Source organism: Diuraphis noxia, unplaced genomic scaffold, assembly GCF_037042655.1.
Source record: "Diuraphis noxia isolate RWA-SAM2 unplaced genomic scaffold, SU_Dnox_SAM2 contig0005, whole genome shotgun sequence".
NCBI lineage: Eukaryota > Metazoa > Arthropoda > Insecta > Hemiptera > Aphididae > Diuraphis > Diuraphis noxia.
Window position 1 is genome coordinate 47,343,704 of NW_028301715.1, and position 18,696 is coordinate 47,362,399.

At 31.5% G+C, this 18,696-nt stretch overlaps 2 protein-coding genes across 4 annotated transcripts; both read left to right on the forward strand.

The window, feature by feature from the left end:
- Nucleotides 1-861: 861 nt before the first annotated feature.
- On the forward strand, nt 862-7,707 carry LOC107164205 (uncharacterized). The gene is made up of 4 exons (XM_089228427.1): nt 862-940; nt 3,870-4,193; nt 4,638-4,743; nt 5,439-7,707. Exons 2-4 carry the CDS (start codon nt 3,899-3,901, stop codon nt 5,815-5,817), a joined length of 780 nt encoding a protein of 259 aa, XP_089084553.1. The 5' UTR covers nt 862-940; nt 3,870-3,898; the 3' UTR covers nt 5,818-7,707.
- Nucleotides 7,708-8,138: 431 nt separating this feature from the next.
- Nucleotides 8,139-18,078, forward strand: LOC107164207 (uncharacterized). Of its 3 annotated transcripts, none has more exons than XM_015511940.2 (6): nt 8,139-8,543; nt 10,784-11,063; nt 13,860-14,033; nt 14,113-14,353; nt 15,973-16,266; nt 17,542-18,078. In XM_015511940.2, the coding sequence occupies exons 1-6, from the start codon at nt 8,407-8,409 to the stop codon at nt 17,754-17,756; spliced, it is 1,341 nt and encodes a 446-aa protein (XP_015367426.1). In that variant the 5' UTR covers nt 8,139-8,406; the 3' UTR covers nt 17,757-18,078. The 3 variants fall into 3 exon arrangements, with proteins under 3 accessions (XP_015367426.1, XP_015367427.1, XP_089084554.1); XM_015511941.2 differs by having other exon boundaries at nt 10,826-11,063; XM_089228428.1 differs by having other exon boundaries at nt 8,406-8,543; nt 10,711-11,063.
- The last annotated feature ends 618 nt before the right edge of the window (nt 18,079-18,696 follow it).

Below are 18,696 nucleotides of genomic sequence, written 5' to 3' on the forward strand. Positions count from 1 at the left end.
AACATTAAGACAAAATTGTACGTCCTAGTGTCATACAAATCATATTGAATCATTATCTCCGATTCAGTACGTCTTAAATTGTGTATTTTGTTTCATTTTAAACTCTGAATTATTGGCATACTTTTTAATTTTTATTACTCACTTTCAAATAAAAATTCAAGTTCATATTATATTACATTACTTAGTGAAATGAAAAGTTAAAAAAAAAAAAATCTTAATTATTATCCACGTTATTAAGTCTATAGCTAAGAACTAAGTGTGTTCTTATTCTTTCATATGGTATAACATCACAAAATAACTTTGTGTAAAATGCGTGGGCCATGGAGCGTACCAATTCGTTAACTGTGCAATTTCTAAGTATTTTACTGTTTTTACACACACATATAACAATTCGTCTTATATTAACTACAACAGTGCTTAAATTCCATAATATATATTATCCTCAGTTACATTGGTTTATGAGTTTTCTTGACTTTGCTAGTTTTATGTATATAGGTAATAGGTGCGTGGAATCATTTAGGTTTTATTGTCGATGACAGACAACGCCAAATAATAAATGACCTCGAGTTAAAGTCTCAATCTAGAGTGTTGTTAATATACTGTTTCTGTTTGTCTCTTCTACTCTCCGACATTCAGAAGAAGGTTTGTGTATAGGTGAATAAATGACTACTGCAAACCAGTAGTCACAGTGACAGAACAGAAAGTTACCAAAGTCTTTTTTAAACCCCAACAGAGTCATTAGAAAAGACGCCCTCTCCCTACCACCCTGAAACGAGTTCCCTTGTATTTTTACCCGGTAACCAGGGTGACCGGATATGGGGCGACGGCGGAGCGGGGAGATCGATAAAAGGGTCGGGAAAGCCGATTTTGCGCATCTGCCCTGTGGCTGCCTTTCCATCTACTCAGACCGTCGCCGAGCCACAAAGACGTCACATTACACGTAAGTTATTATTATTATTGCTATTATATTTTAATACAAATGCATACATTTAATAGGCCTTAACATTATTTTTAAGCCACACATATATTCATCGCTTTAAAACGAATAAATAGATAGCACAATATTACGTTATTGCACGAATCGTTATCAGTTTTAGATACATAACAACAAACAACAATGGAGACAAAACGTAACACTGTCGACAAAACCATGCTGTTAACAGTTATTTATAATTTTAGTTATATTTTCAATAGGCATAGCTTATAATATTATATTTAGTACAAACTTTTTACTATCAGAAATTTCAAAACATTCAGAACAGTTTATTAATAATCCTGTTATAAAGTAATAAGTATTGATCTATTAACTATTTATTTCTCTAAGTGTAAATGTAAAATTTTCAATACTCTTATAAAAAACACAAAGCATTTAGTACCTACTAAACACTACTATACACTAAACTAAAAAACTAACAAACCATTTGTTCCGTTTAATGGATTTGAACATTTCAAAAATGTATTCAAGTAGGTAGTGAAACAAAGCTGTTTAATGTTAGTGTGTTAGGTGGCTATATTTTATCTGCAAAGTTATATCTACCTATTATTTTTGTGATTTCTTATCATAATTATTAGTTTTAATTTATTTTTCAAAATAATTTATTAATATATAAGACCTTTATAATATAATTCAAGTACCTAATCAATGGTTCATCATCTATAATAATTATTTTTAATTATGTTTATTATAATTAAAATAATATTCTAGAATATTTTTTATCATTACTTATTAGTTATGAGTTATTACTAAATATTTGTTCTATTATTAATATAAATTAAAAATAACCCTGCCTAAATATATTTTACAGGAATAAATAGATTTAATTTCATAAATATATTATGTTAAAAAACAAAAATATATAAATCATAAATTTTAAAACTATTTAATACGTAAATATATAAAATTATATTCCCTGTAATAACTTATAAAACATAAATTACGAGGTATGATATACTTTATAGTTTATATTTAATAAGTAACAAAATTAGTTTTATAATATAGCTGACCAAAAATGGTTGTAACAATATTGTTTTGTAATAATTTATACATTTAGTTTTAAAAGTTATTGTCATGAATGATAAATAAATTGTTTAAGATATATTATAAACATAATATACTCATTTATATAACTTAATTTACATGATATATTGATATTCACCTCTTTATTCATTTCTAAATCTACCATTGTTTTTAATATAATTATTATTTATTATCATTTATCATTAATACTATAAATTACTAGTTGCTATTATTAATATTAATTATTATAATAGGTACATACCTATATCAGTGGTTAATAATGCAAATTCTCAAACAAATGTAATTACGATGTGTATAGATATTCATATATAAGTCAATTTTTATCTTATAATATTCAAATTATTAATATATTCAATTTTATTTTATTTTTCTTAATTTTAATTTCGATACTAACGATGTTGTATACTTGTACAATATGGTCATATACCTCAACTCTCTTTAGACTTCCTGAAACCAACTGCCAGTAATTAATAATTTTAATAATTGTATTTTTATGCTGTTAGATAATTAACCTTAGATTTTAATATTATAATAAGCATTTTGACATTTCATAATTGCAAATGTGCAGTATTCTAATGGTATTTATTTCACAATTTTAATATCAACATTTGGTATTTTAGTCAAATTAAATAATATAAATGTATTATACAAATTTACATTATTATAAATGTGGTTACTATAATATATATATATATATATATTATATAATAATATTGTATATTACAATTAATATATTGACGCAAGATTAAGCATCAAAAAAATTATTTTTTGTAAAATAAAATCTATTCAATGATTTTTGTTCATTTGAATTTTTTGAATTATGAAATGTACACATGTAATTACTTACATATAAACACCTATGTAGAAATAGAAAACTATAAAAATTGTTTTATTCTAATTATAAACAAAACCAAATTGTACCTACACATTGTACATGTCGACTACTACAATACATTATAGCATTAAATGTTTATTACTTTTTTTCGTGAGTACTTTTAAAAATGACGTCACCAATGTACAATGGTAATCAAAAACTGTCAATCATCATCCCCCCACTGTAAGCCGATCGATTGTTTCACCCTCGCAACCTCATTTTTCAATAGTCATTTCACAGGGCAGATAGTAGATAGAATACACAATATTATTAGACATATATGTATAATTTCCGTTTTAAGAAATGTGCTCCGAGGGTAAACACAATTTCAAAATGATGTAGACTGTCACGGCAAGTTGATAAATAGAGTTTCACATCAGTTAGATACTACTTCAAAAATGCCTAAAGCAATCGTTTGATATAATGGAATTTACCATCTCCGTATACTATAATAGTATATGACTTTAAACAAAACTAAAATATTTTTTCGACGTTCTTGTTTCGACGTTTTCGACTTGTTGAAAATTATTCCACGCATTTCCAAAATTGTAAAATAAACCTACAGCCTAAGGGAGAATAGTATAATAGTATAGTAGTAATAGACTTTATAAAATATAAAAATATTAAAGTATGAAGTATAAAGTATGAATATGGTTTTGATTTAAAATAAATAATAATAGTTGAACGAATTTATGGTTAAAACTTAAAATAAAGCAACAAAAATAATTGTTATGACAAGATATTGTATTGATGTTCATTATTATTCCTTTATCGTACAACAAATGAATTACAGTATAAAAAAAATGTACAATTTTTTACTCGAATTCAACTGCAACAAAATAACGTTGATATTTAATTAAACTATTTTGAATGTCTTACCGGTAATAATATTGTTTGATGTATTCTTTTATGAAATTAATTAATTACTTACTTACTTCGTTCGTGTTGTATTAATAGAACACGTAGCTGCTGCCGTCGCCGCCGTCATGAGGATTTACTTAATCGGGTCAGGCCTGTGTATAGCCACGGTGGCCGCTTGTATGGACGCGACCGGCCGTGAATGCGGAGATCTGGGTCCGCCGCCGTCCATACTGGACATGCCGCCGCCTCCGATGCCATCGTTTTTGGCCGCCGTCTTGAACGATCAGTCGGGAAGCAATGAATCAAACTCGCCGAACAAAGATATGTTGATGGAAACCAACGAACTGGAACCTGGCAAACCGTGCAAAGCCATGTGCGATACTGACCAAGGGGTGGGTTTTGTCGAGTTGCCGCAACAAGGTAATAATAATAAATGATGACGTACGACCTGTGCGCTGCAGCGTAAAAGACACTCATCGCCCTGAACAATTTTATCCAGAATTTGATTCCTATATACATTATACTATGCAGTCGAATAGTGATAACTCGAAGTTGAAGGGAGTTAAAAATTCGCTTCGAGAAATCTAAATAATTAATATAGGGGAATAAAAAAAAAAAATTCGAGTTGTCCAGCTTTTCGACTTATCGAGGTTCGAGTCGTCGCGACTCGATTGTATTGTCTATTCCTGTTTGGTTTTAGTAATTATTTTGAAACGTATAATCGTTTGTATTTCTAATAACACATTTAATATACATTATAATATATATGTGCATACAAAAAGTACAAAAGTTTTTAAATATTAATTACGAAACGTCCGTCATTGGTATAAACACTGTATAATATATAATGAAAACTCTTTCCAGGGCCTATCATCGAGACTTACTCCTGGTGGATGTTGCTGTCCACATGCCTACTCGGAGTGATGTTGATCGGGACAGTGATACTAGTGGTAGTCGTCCGGCTGAGAGAGTGAGTACAAATACGCCCTGTGTTTGACATATTATGCCTAAATACGTGTTGACGAGATTGAAATAGATTTATTTCAACATAATATCCATGACGTATACACTACACGTAAACGAATATTATATACCTACTACGCAAAAATCAACAAAACACATTTTTTTATACAATGTCACAGTATAATATTTGTTATTACTTGGTTATTGTTGTTAACATAATATGATGCGTGTTAGTGCATTATTTATTATAATTTCAAATAATTGATATAATATACATCTATATCGATTCCTTTCTAAAGAAAACGAATTTCTAAACATCTATAATAGATGTCGCATTACCTACATAACACACCCGAATGACCTCAAATGAACGATAATGAGTAATGAATATTATATAGTATATACCTACTTATAAATCCTCATTTGAATACAATGATAATTATTAATAGCATCTCTAATGAGCACTATATTATATAACACGCGTTTCGATGCGATCTCAAAATACTCGAATGCTTAAGCTAAGTACTTGTATTTTTTTTTTTTTTTTAATTATCAACGCATTAATGCACAAATTATTAACACGCCATTCGATCTTGAGTTTAACTTGACTTAGGACAATATAAGCTAATTTTGAACCGATTTTGTTTTTTGTGTGTGTTTCGCGACACTACATGCAATAACCGACACGCGTTTTGTTTGCAGTAAAAAACGTTGGAGCAAATCGGACTTCAGTCCGGAGCCAAAGAAGAGCCCGCCGCTGTACGACACGATCGACATATCGCCGAAGACGTTTTGGGCCACGCTGTCGCCCACGGGCAACATCGACACGACGGCCACGACTCGGCGACCGGTGCACCACCACCCGCAGACCATCGCCAACCCGAACTTCGAGAACGGCGCCTACTATCCGTACGAGCAGCAACACGAATACCAGCAGATCAACACCATCCGCCGCGCCATGCCCGAGTACCAGACGATCAGACCGCACGTGTCGTCGCCCACGCGCATCGAACATCCTAACATGCCGCCGCTGAATCTGTACAGATCGATTCGCCGGATATCCGATTTGGAATCGCCGTGATCCGGCCACGCGGTCCCCGACAACCGCAATCGATGCGATATCGTGTGCGCGCTACGCGACAACAGTAAAACCTCGCTAAGACGGAATCGCTCGGGACCGGATAAAATATTTTTCGGTCACATCACCGACGCGGTTTCCGACATGTTAGGGGGGAGAGGGGGGTTCATATCCGTTATGCATCCGAATCGGGACCAATCGTGGAATATTATTGTCCTCCGTTTGTTTCCGTCTTACCGAAGTTTTTCTGTATCTAATAATATACGTACGGAGTGTAGTCATCACTGTGTGTACGTATAATAAATTATGCGTTTTAGAAATCCCGCAGGAGGCCGACGACAATATTATTTAATTACATTATATCATACTTCATAAAGTATTTCCCCCGCGAGCGCCGAACCCGCGGCTACCGCCTCTGGTGTTATAGGTGTCGTCCAAAGTTTTTTTTTTCTTTTCTGAAGTCCCGGAAGTCTTATTGGTATTCACATTATTATATGTAATAAACATAATGACTTAGGTGATTTATTTTAATGTGGTATGACCCGAAATCGTTTTCATTTGACGACCACGCTCTAGCCGTGCATGATATCACAATAGTACATTTGACAGGGAAAGAATCGATTCCTATATAGATGACACTCTACTCGCGTACCGCCGTTATATTTTATAGTCCAAATATATTTTATATTGTACCTGTAGGCGATAAGTAGTACACATAATATGCAAATATATACATATCTACAGTATATAATATATATTATGTATATAGGAGGTTTACTAATATCGCAGAATCTAAAATGTGTACATCTAGAAGTCTCCCCGAAAATCGAATATTCATAATATATTTTTTCTTCTTGTTTATCTACACATACTTTTTCGCGTTTTCAACGAATTCAATCGTTCGGAATAATCGCACGGGCACGGTAAACATGACACAATGGGAAGAAATGCATTGCAAGAAACGTTATAAATCAGCATATTATTGTACCTTATTGTGCCGTGTTCAAAATTGAACGACGTGATTATTTTTTATTTTTTTTTTTTTTACACACCAGTAACTCCCATTATATAAATCATATGGCGTATAGGGTGGAATGTAAACACCGAATTTTATGTTTTATTTTTGAACAGTGTTCAGCTTAACATACGTCTTTGGTACGTCGAATGCTAAAAAATGCGTTTGTACATAATTATAATATTATGTATACATATTACATAAACATTTTGCAACCAATGGTGAAAATCCGCGGGTTTTGTTTTTTTTTGTTTTGTTCTTTTCAAGTTTCAATATTAATATTTCTACCACCAAACCGTCTAGTCCTTAAGCTAAGTACCTACTTTTAGTTGAACGACATTACGAGCCCACTATGCTAATGGCATAATTTTATAGCTGTTGACCATTTTATACACCGCGGAAAACAGCCGGGGAGACCGCACAATATTGACTTATCGTATATAGATATTGATTGTAGCTGATGTGAACTATAAAATTACCAATAGACGCGACGCTCCTTTACCATTACATACCTGCAATGACTGAAATATTTTTTTTAATACAAATCCAATCTCTTGTCAATACTTTAAACATGCTTTATGATGGTTTTCATCCAAGTATTATTTAAGACTTTATTTCACGCATTATTATTACATAATAATAATGCCGATTGTAATTTTTGTTCTAACTGTATTATGTATTCAGCTGTTATATTGTTTTTGTTGATGTTTTATTTATTTGTTTGTTTATTTTTTTCGTAAATTATATTACCGTGTATAAAATATTTGATGTACTTAAGATGAAAACTATAATAGTTTTATACGCATAAAATTATATGTATTTATACGTACCTAGATGAATGCAATAAAAAGCATTATATACTATTATAGTAAACGCAATTATATATTTGAGTGTATTGGTCTCTGCCCGCAAAGTACAAATCGACAAATGTTTGAAACGACGTTTGTGAAATATTATTAAATAGAAGTTATTCCGTGCTAAAAAAAAGAAAAAAAAGAATGCACGAAGATGGACACCTATCGTTTACGTTACGAGTTATTTTTAAAATATTATATATTCTCCAACGTAATAGTGCCGTGTGTGGTGTACGTCAGCGAAAACATTAATGCAATATTATTACGATATTCGTGTTATACCGCGGAATCGAACGAAAATCGTCAATTTCGTTACCGCGGTGTGTTCGTTATAATACGGGTAAATTGGCAAGGGTTCTTCCCACAAAGGGCGCCAACGTTTATAAATAGAATCTATCCCACGACGGATACTACACCAGACTAAGCCACACACATCATCATATAGTGAGAGTTACAAACGCACGCAGTTGTCCGCTGACGTGCGTATAGTGAACACAATAATAATTTTAAAAAAATATGAATACACAAAAACGTGATGCTGCTCGCGCATCACACGAAACGGATTCGTGACATTGTTACACGCCGCAGTTTATTTCGTCGCGAGATATTTTCATTACTATATTATTATCGTATAGACTATAGATAGGTAGATAGGTAGGTAGGCATAATAGGGTAGTAGATAAATTCGTTTGCCGCTGCGCTATAGGTATCCGACCTCGCGACATGAACATACTTTTCCGGAAGAACTTCCAGGCGGAAGGCTCCTCCAAGGAGAGAAGCTATTCCAGTGGCCTGGGTAGGAGGACGCCCAGCGGCAACACCAATGCACTGGGAACCGTGCGGAGGACCAGGGAATCCAGGTTAGCAGCTGTTGACCGTAATCGATAAGGATTATTATTTAGTTGCCACCGCCCCACGTACCGATTCACCCCTCGCATTATAATATATTGTATATTATTATTAACACATCTGTCCATTAGGGTGTTGAAACCGGTTTTTATGACCCTTCGAGAGGATTAGAGACAAATTAGGTGTGAAGTAAAATGAATAATAAGTAAAAATCTATTATCAAACGCAATAATAATTATAACGATGATTTCTCAATATTTGACCTTCCTGTGAGGACGCAATAATAATTATAATTATAAAAATACCAATTACTTCTTTATTTTTAGTTATCAAACACTTTCAGTAGGTACCTACTTCTAGTCTTTAGAGTCGATTTATTAGACGCAAATTTTATTTTATACGAAATAACAAGTTACATCCGGTTAATTTGTATGATTTTTATTATTAAATATTTAACTTAATGAATTAAAAGTATATGATTTTGTAGTTATATAAATAATTAATAATTTATATCAATTTTACAACTATACTTAAGTACAGCATAATTACGATTTATTATTCTCGTAAAAGTTAATCAATATAGAATGCTATAAGCACCTAATTATTAGAAATTTAATAACATATACCGACTATTAAATTAATATTTTTTTAACAATAAATAATAAGAAAAATTGTTTGCTTTAATTAAAAAACAATAATTTTAAGTACGCCGCAAATTTTCCACCAAAAATTAAGTCATGACGTCGACTATGCGCCTGTAACATTAGTTAAAAATTAAATAACTTTAGATATTTCTGTTTTAATATTCTTTATGCAAATGCACAATTTATAATAAACGTAAAAGTCGTGTTTCTCATTTTCTTCTGGACAAAATCTTTTAAAAGTTCAATGATCTTACATTTAAATTTATTACGGTATTTTTACATTTTTGTGTATTTGTAATGCAAATATCAGCTCACGTTCGTATCAACCATCAAATACATACCCCGCTCTTCGTTGGATAACATTTAAAATTAAATGAATATAAATCAATTTTAACCTTAATTAATCTAATTATACAAAATTTCTATCTCATAGTAAATAATAATGTAGGCGAGAATATTTTTTAGTATCCAAGAAGGATTTTTCGATATTTTAATTTTAAAACAAGTTATGAGCATTTAAAAATATTCAATGAATGTTGAATTGAACGAATGCTCTTCGCTAATTTTAAAACTTAAATTTAAAAAAAAATAAGTCTACATAAAAGACACTTTTTTTTTCCTGTTTAAATCACTGCATGGAGGACGAACAGGTCTACATAAGACACTATAAATAATAGTATTAACGTCAAATTTTAGGTCAATTCACTCTAATATTAAATACAAAAGAAAAAAATGAATTATTCAGAACTACGTAACATTTGTTATGTTATGTAATAATAAGACAGATACGACACATTCGGATACGACCACAATATTCTCTTAAAACATATAATTATAAAAAAAAATATATATATACTATATAGAACTAAAAATACTTTATACATTAGTCATTTGATAATTTGAATTCTGGAGCCCGAGCTAAAAATTCGGTTTATCGAGTTTTCGATTTACCGAGTGTTCGAATAATCGAGGGAAAATAAATTAATTCGGATTAAAGAGAATCGAAAAATTGTATGTTGCTTTTCAACTGATTCAACTGCCACGATCAATTTTTTTTGTCGGCGATCGACAAACACTTATACTTTACGGAACCCATATTCCGACTGAATAAATTTTATCCAATTCCAATAACTGTTTACCCATTTCAGAGGTTTATTTTGGTAAAACTGTACAATTTAAGTCTAGATTAGGTAGGTAAAGTACGAATAGTAGGTACGACAATATATTTTAATCGCCGTCGTTATTATAGTTTCATTACAAGTAGGTACGTCAAATAGATTGTACATAATCTTTCTACATTTCAATATCCATTAGTACATTATGTTTAAGGAAATTCGAATTATAGAGTTATCGAGATGTCCGGAATACATGTGTGTTCTTCTAATTATAGAGGTTTTCTCAGTGGACTATATAGGCGTTAAGTTCGATTTATGGAATTTTTCGAATTATCGAGTGACTACTGTATATGCAAAATAAATACTGTGCTTAGACCTTTAGTTTTCGCCCCATCCATCACCCCTAAAAATGGGTCTAGGGACGTCCCTGACCGGACTTGATGTGTTTCTCAACTGTTCGTCCGCGTCCAAGCTGATGTTGTGACAATACAGGTGTTCGATGATGATCGACTCGGATCATACTTGTCCGTTTAGGACCCACATACTCCTGGGTCATGCAAACTTCCCACAGGAATTTGAGGACTTCGTCGGGCCACCTTTGCTGGCACAACCGAAACCCACTTCGGCCGTCCCGCTCATACGATGGATTCGGAGGAAACAGTCTACGGGGAAGGCCGAGACGATCGTCACCAACACGCCACAGTTTACAAACGCCACGGGGACCAGTGCGAGCGCGACCTGCAGCTCGGTCAGCAACAATCCAATTGACAAGGTTCGGCGTTTTTTCGTATAATACCTATTTAAGACGACGCCATCCATCGTAAATTATTTATAAAAATCGTGATTTCGACCAATAAAAAGCCCCACACAAGCTGCAATTAATATAGTTGTAATATGTACAGTGTACATTGTACACGACACACACATTTATATTTTGCTGTTTTTATTTTGTTGATATCGTTATTAATAATAATTTTTAAAAAATGCTATTGATAAATTACATTAGTTTCTATATGTTTGAAACTTAAAAAGCTCTTTGGTATTAATAATACCAAAAAAGTTTAAAAAAACAGCGAAATAATATATTGTTCTCTGTATTGCAGTGTACAGTGTATAGTGTATATACATATATTTTAGTTTATTATTTATGACGACCTGGGTATGGTTCTTTCGCTGAAAACTACAGGTTACCAATTTTATCGCATAACTACATAAACCATTATTAATATTTCATATTGGTATACTAGCACGAAACTACAAGTAAGTTAGGTACTTTGATTTAGTATTTAAATAGTAAAGTATATTATACTTGATGATATTTTAAATTCTAAAATTTTCTCAATAAATTCCTGTTAGGTATATGTTATACCTCTAGAAAACCGGGTCTGCGGTGCACTCTTGTAGTAACTGCAGCGACAACCAAGTGTATTTTATGATAATATTTATTTACGCGTTAAATGCGGGAAACCATAACGGTTAACGGACGTTTTATGGTCAATGGTCCTTATTTAATATAATATGAACATGACAGCCATGATAGTGGTACATTGTACGTTGTTGTACGAGTACGTTTTACAAATTATTACAGTCACACACATTATATTCGTTATTTTTGTATAAATTGTGTCACTGTGAACCATTATTATATAATAAAATATTATGGAGCACGTTGTCACACATCGCCGAGCCGTCTGCGCGAATATTTTATTAGCACGGCCGCAAAAGATGTCCAGTTCACTACATCGATTAAAAGCGAAAACGAAATGTGCACGTGCAAAAATCGCTCTTCTTAAATGTATTTAATATTATATTATAATTGTGTCGTGGGCGCAAATCACCACTTTTTTATGATATCATTATTGCTAGGCGCAAATCGTCGCTAATATTATTGTGCCAACGGTCGCGCGGGCGTGTATTTTTAAATTATTATATTTCGTGTTGTTTTAACAATCATTATAGCATAGGCAGAGGACCAGCTGGTCAGTCTACGCTCATCCACAAGCTTTGAGTTATTTTATTATTATTTTTGAATTATATCGTCGAGCCTACAGTGTAGGGCCGCGTTATATACATATTATAATGGGCCAGGAGGGCCAAAGTTTTTATATATATTATTTTTCTATCTTCGAGCCAGAGTAGTCAATATTTATTACTGAAGAGTTAAGAATTACAGCTCAGATATCTGCTTTTTATTTTTTACTATTATATTGTAGAGCCTGCATGAGGGCCGTATTGTTTAAATTGATCATAAGTCACGGCAACACAAATGTATAAAATATACGACGGTTAAGTTTTGACGATACAAACCAACTGGCCCAACAATATAATATTATGAACACACAAGTCAGCTATCTGAGCTGTAATATTCTCAAGTCTTAAGTATAAAATATGGCCTATATACTCGATCAAAGATAGAAAACTATTACAATAACTTTGGCGCTCCGCCTGGCCCAACAGAACAATAATATAACGCGGCCCTTCTGGCTCGACAATATTGGTAACAAAATAACTCACAGCTTGTGGAGCGCAGACAGACCTATGCTATAACAATATTATTACAACATAAAATATAATAATATAAAAATACACGCGCCCGTTCGCGTAACAATATTATTAGCGGTGATTGGCGCCCAGCAACAATAATATTATAAAAAATGAGGCGATTAGCATTCACCACACAATGCATGTATAATATTATATTCAAGAAAAGCGAATTACGCACGTACACGTTTTTTTTTTCGCCTTGATGTAGTGAATTGGACATCTTGAGCTAATAAGACATTCGGGTAGCCGGCGCGATGGCGTCCGATAACGCGCTTTAATCTACGTAATATATTATTATTTGATAATAATTCACAATGACACGATTTATACAAAAATAAAAAATATTATGTTTGTCTGTGTCGGTCGATGTGGTAGTGATGGCGAACGCGGAAACAATTAACGATTAAAATGTCTACACACATTAGGTGGTCGTTCGTCAATTATTACCTGCATAATATGATGAGCCAACATAATAGAGACATTGGACTTGACGAGATACTTTTCCAATTCTTAAGACATCAAAGTATAATAAATTACTTGACAACGAGAATTTCGGTGATTTTTTTATTAAGATGACTCAAAAATTAATCAAATAATGATTGCCAATTATATTTTTATTATGCTGCTAAATAATGTATTAAGAAAAAATAATCAATTTACGCTACTGGTAAGCTTCTCCAATCTTATATAACGATTTATACGATACCTATAAATTCTTCTAGATTTTCTAATAAAATAACTCCGACGTTATAATTTGCATAATCAAATGGCAGTCCGTTGCAAAAAAAAAAAAATAAACAGTCGTTACGGTTCTTACTTTTTATACACTATATTTAGACGGTGGTTCAATAAGTGTATGTCTGTCCTGTATTTTCCTGATACTCGTCTAGATTATGATGGTAATTTTCGTACCCTCTATTTTCTCGTTTTTTTTTTTTATCCAAATAGAAATTCACTTTCGTAATTATTATTTTGTTAGTAAAGAAAAAGGAAAATGTCCGTCTATAAATTATACCACTTTCAGAATTGCAGAGGTCGCCATGGCTCGTATTCTACACTGAATAATCCTACTGGCGCAAATGGTCATAGTACGCTCCATGTCAGAAAAGTCGATTCGGCAAGTATTGCCAATATGGATAAAGACTGTTTTATCATACCAATCGCTTATTTGGACCGATTCCTACCCGACGGGGTCAACGTACGTGCAACTTTGCTTATAAGTAATTCAACGGCCATTTAAATATGTTGTCACTTATACGGCGTGTATGCTATTCTAGCTCCCTACGACGCCAAGTCCAAACAAAAACAACACTCTAAATATGGTCGAAGTAGACGACCCGAAAACTTGCCTCATGTTTCATATGATGACCACGTTGGAACCAATCGATCCTGTTTTAGAATCTCCTTTGTCGGATCCAATGGCCAGACAAACAGCAGCTGCTTGTGCGCTGCTTACAGAAATAGCTGGAACAAAAGTAGCTTCGGAGGGCATGTTGCTGGCAAATTTAGAAAAAGACGGTAACATCCACTTAAACAGTCAACTAAAAATGTCTTAAGTATTTAATATATATTATGAAAGGTGTACGCTTCTGCAGTATAATATTACATGCATATAGTCTAGCTTAACGTATTACGCACAGATGTTCTTATATAATCCTTATTTATTACCTGTTTTATTTGAAAAATGTTCATAAAATAGACGAAACTCAATATTTTTTATGTTTGAACAAGTAATATATAAATTCGTATTTTGTTAAAAAAAAACTTGCGAATATATTTTTTTAGATTGGTGGAATGGTATGGTCTATAGAATTTATAACAAAATAAATAAAAAAAACGTGGAATTAATACTGGTACCTACTCATCAAAATTCCCAAAATATTTACAATATTTATAAAGTTTTAATAAATCACCATTATTATGGTTATATTTAAATAATATGTCAAAAACAAAAAAATAGTAGCACCTATCTACCTATCAGTCAGAATTAACATAAAATACAAATATATAAAAGATATATAGGTAAAATAAATGTATATAATTTATGAACATGTAATAATAACTGTTTCATACATTTTGAGATTTTTTTTTACTTATTTGATAAAAACTCGTACACCCAAGTAACTTTATTTTTATACTCGCCTCACATCAAGTAAAGCTATTTAAAAATATCAGATAAAAACTTAAATCTACCATATATAAACCAAGATTCAAATGTCGATAAAATATTTATGGCAAGCAGATAGATTTATCAGAAGAAAATATCAAAACTTACTTGCCAGATCACTCGTGGTGTCCTATCTGTTGTCGGTAAAAAAATGTTATAAATAATCACTAATATTTTATTCTTTTTTTCACAAAAGTTAAGGAAACGTTGACTATTGAAGGCTGTAACAGTTTTCCGTTTACTAATTTTTTAAACACTTTCTTATCTTATCCTATATATTTTAAATAATAATTGTTGAGATATTAAAATAATTAAAATATTACTTAAAATAAGCTTTATGAATATTATAATTAATTTAATTTCTGTTTAAGTAAATAAATAAAATATTAAGTATTATGAAGTATATATGTAAAGAACCAATGCTAAAAATGTAATAATTATTAAATATTTACTATTAAATAATATACTATACAACATACCTAAATCTTCGTGAATACGATACAATTTTAATTTTGAATCTTGGTATCTATTATTTATTAGTATGACTTGGGCCTTGGGGATTTAATACATTTAATTGAAAAATAAATTAACTCAATATAGATACCAATAGTGATATAATATAGTCATAGTGCATAATACATACATGAAGTAGGTAGTATTGTATCCATATTTTTGTTGAACGTTTCTTGCTTATTTTTTTAGGATACAGATCAAAATTCAAAATTCGTATTTTCATGAATGTATTTATCATGCCTACTAGGAATATTATAATATGTTAATAATGTTAAATCAAATAAACAATAATAATAATGTAAACAAAAATATAACAATAATGTTAACAATATTATATTATTATAATTTTATATTTTGTTTTATTTTATTATATTATTAATCATTATTACATCATATGTCATAATAATAATGTAAACAATTATTGTCAATTGATGAACATTGTTTATTTTCAACGCAGCCGTGTTCCCGTTCATTACATATTACGTGCTGAATAAGTCATCGGTGTCCAATCCTCGTGAAGTGGCCGTGAACGTTCGGAATACAACTTTGAAAAAATTCGACCCGCGAGTCATCAAGCACACCACCGATCATACGTTCGACTTGTTCACTGAAGTGGCCAACATTATGTGCCCGCCGATGAGCCAGTCGAAGAGGCCCAGAGGTACTCACACCGCTTACATCATATCGGTGTACAAAGTATTCGACGGCGACGACAGTGAAAAGTTCGAGAAACACTGGCTTTATTGGACAGGTATACTAAATTACCAACACCTAATATTAAATCATAATATTGTATAACTATTAATAAAAAAACAAAAATAAATAAAAAAATAAAATTTTAAGAGGATGTCGGCGCACTATTTGTTTTCACTTTCTCTGGCCCACAGCGCTTAACATATAGGCATAACGCATTTACGTGAAATCAATTTTTTATGTTTTTAAGTTGTCACAAAGGAAAATCACCAATAATTACAAAAATTATAGACAATAACATTTTTGTGAGTATAATATACCTACTGATGGTATTAGATTTGAAAGATAATCTCAAAACAATTTATAAGCAAGATTTAAATTTACAAAAAAAAACAAAAATTTTTTTTTTTTTTTAATCGAATACAAAAATCAGATAATAATAAAATTTAAACTTATATGACAAATCTTCAAATATATTATCTTCTATGATTTTTATAATGAGTATTTTTTTTTATTTTTTTTTGATTATTATTAAATTCAAGTCAAAAATAAAACATTTCAAGTACAAAATATTTTAGTGAAAATAAATATCTACATTTTTTAAGCAATTCTTGTGTTGAAGGCATATTTATAACATTTTTCGAAACTATCAAAGGTAAAGACTTATTTTGGTTACCTTTGATTTTACTCTTTAAGATTACTCAAAATTCATAAAATATGATTTTATAGGTAAAAAAACTTTATCTATGTTGCGCATGGGAATGCAGAGAGAGAAAACAACTATTGCGCTGATAACCTCTTAAGCCTTAAGCCTGAAGAGGATATCAGCCTTGACTTAAGGGGATCAAAATCGATGATTTTCTGTCTGTATCTAACACACGAGATTGGACATAGAACTTTATAGATATGTTTTCATTCCAACGTACCGATTGATCTAGTGAAGGGCTAAGATTGTAAGAATACTAAAAATAGATTTGAGTTTATAATCATATTTACTCGAGATGAACTTTCCCATATTTTTGATTTTATCCCCCTAAATCCCAACCTCAAAAAAAAAAAAAAAATAGCCCTAAAGAAGTAAATGGAATATTTAAATGTTTGGAGTGGTAGTTTAAATAAAAAATCTAAAACCTGGGAAAGTCGATCTCAATAGTATAGACTCGACGTCTTGACAGCAAATTCTAATCTTTTTTTAGAATAATTCTCACTCACTCACTTCCTGTTACTTCACTAGATCCATCATTGTTATATAAAAAATCACCACTTCCAAACCCCTTAAAATATCGTGTTGGCCGCGTGTGTGTTATTTGAATGGCCGATCGATGCGTTGCAGGCGCACGCATGATCTACAACTATCTACCGAAATCCGCCGGTTTGAGGAGGATAACGTTACACAAGTCGCAATCGAACGGAGACAAACAGTACGTGCTGATGTGCGAGTGTGCCAATTTGCTACAAGACTTCACGTCCGTCGCCAAGTTACTGCCAGCGCTCAAGGCTAGACTCTGTGGTTGCACTGGAGTGTACCGATCAATATTCATAATTTAATGTTTAAATATAATATGTACCTGTGATGCCCAAATAGGACCTACCTATCAACCTATGTGTATATTATACTATTATATGTTATTGACAAATATCGTCGCGTTAATAACGCAAGCATAATCATAATATTATAGCTGAAAAGATTTTTTAATAAGTACTCCAAAATGTATACTATATGTAATATACCTACTTACAATAAGCTTGTAATATATATAAACATATAAATAATTATAAGGGAGTATTATTATTACATTATTATACTATATACATGTAATACCTATAATAACCTGTGTACAAATTAAACAACTATATTTTATTTTATAAATTATATTTTTAATTATTATCATAATATATTATTTTACACCTCATAAAAAACTCGCATGGACACTATAATAGGTATAAATATATAACATTATATTCCTAACCTAGTAACCTACCTATAATACACTAGTCAAACTGAAATGTCGCCGAGTAAGCTAATATTGGAATATTGCTGAGTGGGTGTACGCGCTGACGCCCAGTCGAGTATGAAATTCTATTATAAAGAAGCCGTTTATCATGTCGTACTACCTCCACTGGGTGGCCTCTACAGTATGTCTAGTCTGTTATTTTATTTTTAATAAATAATAATAATAATAGTAATGATAATGATAGCCGGTACCTACCTATACTACCTACCAAAAATATTAACTTCTTTAACTTTGGTTAATGGTTAACGTTAAGAAGACGTCGCATTCGCGTGTGTTGTCTCCGTCTTACATAAATAGCAAATTTTCATTCACTAGTTTTAATAATAAGTGCTGTAGTGCTGTTAGTTTTGATATTAAAGTGAATTGATCCATTACCAAAATTTTAGGTAAGAACATTTCCTGTGTTCTCTCATTGTTTTTTACGATGTTTTAACTTTTAAATTAGTGATGTGCATTTTCAAATATTCATACGT

Coding starts and splice junctions, on each gene's coding strand:
- LOC107164205 (XM_089228427.1), top strand. CDS start 3,899: ATGAGGATTTACTTAATCGGGTCAGGCCTGTGTATAGCCACGGTGGCC. Junction 4,194..4,637: donor TGTCGAGTTGCCGCAACAAG/GTAATAATAATA, acceptor AACTCTTTCCAG/GGCCTATCATCGAGACTTAC. Junction 4,744..5,438: donor GTAGTCGTCCGGCTGAGAGA/GTGAGTACAAAT, acceptor TTTTGTTTGCAG/TAAAAAACGTTGGAGCAAAT.
- LOC107164207 (XM_015511940.2), top strand. CDS start 8,407: ATGAACATACTTTTCCGGAAGAACTTCCAGGCGGAAGGCTCCTCCAAG. Junction 14,034..14,112: donor TCCTACCCGACGGGGTCAAC/GTACGTGCAACT, acceptor ATGCTATTCTAG/CTCCCTACGACGCCAAGTCC. Junction 14,354..15,972: donor GGCAAATTTAGAAAAAGACG/GTAACATCCACT, acceptor TTTTCAACGCAG/CCGTGTTCCCGTTCATTACA.